The 6,618-nt window shown below is 40.3% G+C and overlaps 1 protein-coding gene and 1 non-coding gene across 2 annotated transcripts; one reads left to right on the top strand and one right to left on the bottom strand.

Moving 5' to 3' along the window:
- Nucleotides 1-4,710: 4,710 nt before the first annotated feature.
- Nucleotides 4,711-4,817, bottom strand: LOC117279994 (small nucleolar RNA R71). Its single transcript, XR_004510443.1, has one exon. It is a non-coding gene; the product is annotated as a small nucleolar RNA R71 (small nucleolar RNA).
- A 1,049-nt stretch (nt 4,818-5,866) lies between these two features.
- On the top strand, nt 5,867-6,412 carry LOC138899828 (uncharacterized). The gene has a single exon (XM_070186525.1). It carries the CDS (start codon nt 5,867-5,869, stop codon nt 6,410-6,412), a length of 546 nt encoding a protein of 181 aa, XP_070042626.1.
- Nucleotides 6,413-6,618: the final 206 nt, after the last annotated feature.

The following is a 6,618-nucleotide window of genomic DNA, read 5'->3' as shown; positions in this document are numbered from 1 at the left end:
GTCTACTTTGGCACCACGAAACCCTGAGTTTTAGGTAAACCTTTACGGGGCCTTACATCCTCCCTCGCTTAAGATCATTCGTCCTCGAATGAGGGCCAAAATACGCCATTAGAAACCAATGTGACTCAGCTGCTATAACACACACCAATAACAGTTCCTAACTTTTGACAAACTCCCCAAATTTCCAAAGTTTTCGCTAGAGTTTCCCCTATAACTGGGCATATCCACCTGCCAGAGAGTCTCAGAAACCAACCCTAACAACATATAGATAAACCAACGGCGCAACATAACATAAAAACAATGGCAATTGTGGCCTCACGAGCAGTATATCACCAAAAAAGAACATCCTTAACATCAACTGTACAAATGCTACATAATTCATAGAAGGTAAACTCTTCATATTTTCATAGAACACAACTTTATAAATACATGATTATTCAAACAAATGAGGCTATTTCTTCTTCATATCTTCTTCGACCTCCTTGGTGGCCTCTTCAACCTGTTGGTTCTGCCATAGTACTTTCACGGAGGCAATTTCTTTATTTCTCAGCTTACAGACTTGCTCATCAAGAATGGAAATAAGAATTTCTTCATAAGTCAATTCCTTATTAACCTCAATAGCCTCAGTTGGAACAATAAGCGACGAATCTCCAACCACCTTTTTCAACATGGATACGTGGAACACCGGGTGCACTAAAGACATCTTTGGAGGTAGTTCAAGCTTGTAAGCTACCCGACCAATCCTTTGAATGATTCTATATGGTCCGACATACCTCAGACTCAACTTCCCTTTCTTACCAAATCACATTATACCCTTCATGGGGGAAACTTTCAAGAATATCCAATCATCTTCTTTAAACTTCAAATCCCTGCGACGCACATCCGAATAGGAGTTTTGATGAATCTGAGTAGTTTTCAACCATTCTATAATGATCTTAACCTTCTCCATAGCTTAATGCACGAGGTCTGGTCCTATCAATTACGCTTCCCCAATCTCGAGCCATCCAATGGGAGATCTACATCTCCTACCATATATAGCCTCGAACGGTGCCATCTAAATGCTAGCATAATAACTATTATTATAGGCAAATTCTATGAACGGTAAATGATCATCCCAGCTACCTTTGACGTCAAGAACACAAGCGTGCAACATATCCTCAAACATCTGAATAGTCTGCTCTGCTTGACTGTTGGTCAGTGGATGGAAAGCTGTACTAAGATTTACCTGAGTACCCTACTCTTGCTGAAATGTCTTCCAAACGTTAGCTGTGAACTATGCCCCCGATCAGAAATGATGGAAACTGGAGTGCCATGAAGCCTGACGATTTCTTTGATATACAACTGAGGATAATATTCCGTTGTGTCGGTAGCCTTAACAGGTAAAAAGTGTGCTGATTTCGTGAGTCGATCCACAATCACCCAAATCGAGTCGAGCTTGCAAGAAGTGCGAGGTAGTCTTACCACAAAGTCCATATTGGTCATCTCCCATTTCCATATCGGCATTTCTATGTTCTGTTCCAACCCATGGGGCCTTTGGTGTTAGGCCTTCACTTGCTGACATTTTGGACATCTTGCCACAAAGTCCACTACATTCCTCTTCATATCATTCCACCAATAGAATTCCTTAAGATCATGGTACATCTTTGTAGATCTCGGGTGCACGGAATACCTAGAAGTGTGAGCCTCGGTCATGATTGTTTCCCGTAGACCATCCACATTTGGAACACATAATTTCCCTTGGTACCTTAGTGTGCCATCATCCATGCCAAGAGAAAAGGCCATGGTCTTATGTTTATGAATACCCTCCTTCAATAGTACCAACAATGGGTCGTTGTATTGCTTCTCCTTGACTTTCACAACAAGCGATGATCCAACCCTATTTTGCACAATCACTCCTCCTTCACTAGAATCCTCAAGACGAATTCCCAAACTATCCAAACGATGAACCTCCTTGGTCAACGGCCTTTGATATGCCTCTAAGTGAGCCAAACCGCCCATAGATTTCCGGCTAAGAGCATCCGCTACAACATTAGCCTTCCCTGGATGATACAGAATATCGATGTCGTAAACCTTGAGTAACTCAAGCTATCTTCTCTGCCTCATATTCAATTCCTTCTATTTGAAAATGTATTGTAGGCTTTTATGGTCCGTGAATATATCCAAATAGACCCTATACAGATAATGACACCAAATCTTCAATGCAAATACCACCGCCGCAAGATCTATGTCATGTGTTGGATAGTTCTTTTCATGATTTTTGAGTTTTCTAGAAGCATAAGCTATCACCTTGCCATATTACATTAATACATACCCAAGCCCGATTCTTGAAGCATCACAATATACCACAAACGCATCTGTACCGTCTAGTAGAGTCAACATTGGTGCCGTAGTGAATCTCGATTTCAACTCCTAAAAGCTCCTTTCACAAGTATCTAACCATTAGAACTTAATCGCCTTCTATGTCAATTTAGTCAACCGAGAGGCAAGGGTAGAGAACCCCTCCATAAACTTCCTGTAATACCCAGCTAAGCCCAAGAAACTGCGAATCTCAGTTTGGGTAGTAGGTTGATGGTAGGCAATAATCTCGTGTTTTAGTCGCTTATTGCACTGTAATTTACTGCACTTTAATTGAGTTTAAGCTTTATTCACTAGTGTTCTACACTAATTGTGTATTTTATGCATTGTAGGAGGATTCCAAGCTATGTAGATATTAAGGAATGAATTTGAGCTATTTGGAGCTTTGAAGTCTTAGTAAAAGCCCAAGGAATTAAGTCGGGATCGCGTTCAGGGGTCGAATACCACGTCTGGATGTCAAAAGCGAAGCAAAAAGCCAAACTCTGAGAATAGTGTACAACCGCGGCACATGGGGCGGCACGTGGCACACCGCACCTGTGTAAATTCCTGCTCCTGTAAAAGTGCAAGCTCTCTGAAGTTTCTTGCTGCCCCGCCAAGTGCGTCGCCCCATGCGGCACGCATGTATAAATTTTACGGAGTAATTGTCCTAATTCACGTAGAAAAATGTGGTTTCGTATGGGCCCGACCCTACTTGGTATAACTACACGTAAAAATGTTATTTTTAGGACTTTTGACAGATCTAAGACCTAAGGAGTCTAAGAAGGAGGTGGAGAAGTGAAAGCACGAGGGATTCATCATTCAATCCTCACTGAAGACAAGAGTTTGGATTGTTTTATGTTTTTCTTTATATTTGTGATGAATTACTCCATATCTATGGAGTAGTTCTCTTTAGGGATTGATGGATTTGGTGTATTGATAATTGTTTATGGATATTAACTCTATTTTTTATGCATTGAATCATTTTGGGTGTTTTAATTGTTGCATCTATATTCAGATGTTCATGTAATCGAGAGAGGCATAACTTGTGATATCTTTGCATTATCTTGTAGGTTGAGTTCATTAATTCTTCTTAGTAATCGAAAGAGGCTAGTTGAATCATTGATAAACCTAGTTAGGAGGATAATCGGAAGAGGTTATCCTAAAGACCAATCCACTACGAATTCTTGCATATCTTCACCGAGCTTAAATTGGTTCATATTGTGAGGTTGAGACTTAATCGAGAGAGGAGTTTCTACTAAATGTTTGAACTAGAGTTAAATCCCAGACATTTATCTTGCACCTATCCAATCAACCCCTATTTTTTCCCATTTATATCTTCCTTGCTTACTTTTGTTTGATTGTCATTAGTCAATTAGCTCTAGATTCTTAGTTAATTTTAGTTTTAATTCACATAATTCTCAAACGTTGATCATATTGGATAGCAATGTATCTACAAACTACAATAATACTGTTTAATTCAAATCCTTGTGGATACGATATTATATTATACGATATTCGACTAGCGAGCATATTTAAGTGTGTGTTTTGCGCTCGTCAAATTTTGGCACCGTTGCGGGATTGGCAATCAATAGTGTTTGAAATAGTTTATAGTGCTAATTCAGGATTTTTTCTTTTATTTTATTTTATTTTATTTTTCTCTTTTTACGTTTGGTGTTCTTTGACTGTGCGCAGGCTGCAGTTTAAATTGGTGCATAACTCGATCTTCTGGGAAGGAAGTGCTACCATACGAACTAGAAATTGAGAAACAACTACGACATCTGAGGAAGGAAAAAAATCTCTGTGAGAATATAGAAAAGGTTGGGCAATCCTGAACCAAAGAAATTATGGCGGGAGATGATGATAATGTTGATTTGGCTGCAAGAGAGGCATCCCAACAAAGAGAAAAAGCTGCAAGGGATGCCGAGGAAACAGGTCTTTGGAATGCACAACTTGTCTATGAGGATGACAGGGCTAGGAGAATTGTTTAGAATCAACCTTTGGGGGCTAGAATACCACTTGGTGATTATGCTAGACCGGTCTACAACCAAGGTTTATCAAGTATTAGACCACCTCCAGTGGCTGCAAACAATTTCGAATTGAAGCAAGGGTTGCTCCAAACTCTTAGGAATTGTTGTGTCTTCAGAGGGAAGCTAAACAAAGATCCAAATACACATCTAATGGACTTCGAGGAGATTATGAACACCTTTCAATATAATGGTGTGTCACAAGATGCAATGTGCTTAAGGGCATTCCCCTTCACTCTCAAAGATAATGCAAATAAATGGCTTAGAAATTTGCCGCCAAGGATTAATTAGAACATGGGAGGAGATGACCAGAAAATTTCTTGAAAAAGTTTTCTCCTCAGCTAAGACGGGCAAGTTTAGAAGAGAAATCCATAACTTATGCCAGAAAGAGACTGAAACTGTGTTTGAAGCATGTGAGCGGTTCAAGGAATTAGTTCGAAAGTGTCAACATAGTGGAATTGAACTCTGGATGCAACTCCAGGATTTTTGGGTTGGGTTGACACCGGTCTCACGTAGAACATTGAGTAATGCAGCTGGAGGCTTTTGATGAAAAAGACACCAGAGGAGATAGTCACTATTCTCGATGAATTGTCTGATGATGCAAATCAGTGGCCCTCTGAAAGTGCTGAAAGAAGAAGGGCGAATGGTGTTCACTGGGTTGATGCTAACACATCTGTGCAGGTACAACTTGATGCCATGGCGAAAGAGATAAGGAAGCTGACCTTAGCTTCCATACAAAGTGAGAATCACACAGCGTGTGATATATGTGGAAGAGGACACCCTACTCATGAGTGTCAGGCCTCAACTGAGGAAGTAAATGCTGTGGGAAATTCTAACTTTAATGCAATGGGTCAGAAGCACCCCGATTTTTCATGGAGTTCACTTGGGGGTACTTCAAATGCATGGAAACAAAACAACTCCAGAATCCAGGGAAATGAGCTCCAGGCTTCCAAAATCAGCAAAGGCAGCAGTTTCAACCTCAACAATCCAATCAGCCTGGGCTAGAAGATATGATGAAGTCCTTTATTGTCAAGACAAATGAGAGGTTAGATGCTCATGATGCAGCTATCAAAGACCTTGGCACAAGGCTGTGAAAGTTGGAGAAACAAATGGGACAAATTTCCACCATATTGTCTGAAAGGATCCCAGGTACTTTGCCAGCTGATACTAAAAGAAACTCCAAGGAGACGGTAAATGCAATAACTCTAAGAAGTGGACAAGTAGTGAAAAAGCCCACCCCTATCCAAAAAGAGGTGGTACCTAAAAAAGAAAGTGGGGAGCAGCTGAAAAATGAAGTTGACAAGAAGAAGAAAGGTAAGAAGGGAACTGAGAAAAAGAAGAAGGAAGAGAATTCAAGAAGGGATGAATCTTAAGAGAGCAACCACATGCCTGCTTTACCTTTTCCCCAAGCGCTTTATGGAGAGAAGATGGACAAGCAATTTGAGAGATTTCTGGATATGCTGAAATAAGTTAATTTAAATTTGCCATTCAAAGAGGTGCTCTCTCAAATGCCAGCTTATGCAAAGTTCTTGAAGGAAATACTAACAAAGAAAAGAAGGATAGAAGAAACATCAGTAGTCAAGCTCACAGAGCATTGTAGCGCAATCTTGCAAAACAAACTCCTACAAAAGTGTGGAGATCCAGGGAGTTTTACTATATCTTTCTCGTTAGGTACTCTTAATTTTGATAAGTCTTTGTATGATTCTGGTGCCTCAATTAATTTAATGCCTTTGTCTATTTATAGGAAACTAGAGAATGAGCATGGAGAGATAAGGTCTGCACCAATATCTTTGCAACTAGAAGACCAAAAAACTATAATACCCGAGGGGATAGTGGAATATATCTTAGTTCGGGTAGATAAGTTCGTATTTTCAGTAGATTTTATAGTGGTGAATATGGAGGAGAACATAGAGATACCCCTAATCTTAGGAAGACCATTCTTAGCAACGGGCAGAGCAATTTTAGATATACATGATAGAAAACTCATGCTTAGAGTGGGTGAGGAAATGGTGACTTTCGAGATGAATGTAGAAACGGGGGTGAAGAAGAAGTAGCCAGCTACAAGTGTTGAGTGAATACTGAAGAGCTCTAAAGAAAAGTCCGCAACGAGTGGAAAAGATAAGCGTGGGGTGTACCCCAAGAAGGCTGAGAAGAAGTTGTCCGCATTAGATGTGCACATTGATTCGGGCATGTGGAATGGAGCCCAACTTTGACTCAGACCCCGACTGAAAATTCAGGGAAGTTTTCTTCACCTTATGCT

This window comes from Nicotiana tomentosiformis, chromosome 10, assembly GCF_000390325.3.
Source record: "Nicotiana tomentosiformis chromosome 10, ASM39032v3, whole genome shotgun sequence".
Lineage (NCBI taxonomy): Eukaryota > Viridiplantae > Streptophyta > Magnoliopsida > Solanales > Solanaceae > Nicotiana > Nicotiana tomentosiformis.
Note: the sequence above shows the minus strand (reverse complement) of the source record. Positions and strands in the feature narration are given on the sequence as shown.

What these genes read in the sequence shown, in the direction of transcription:
- LOC138899828 (XM_070186525.1), top strand. Translation starts at nt 5,867, where the DNA reads ATGCCAGCTTATGCAAAGTTCTTGAAGGAAATACTAACAAAGAAAAGA.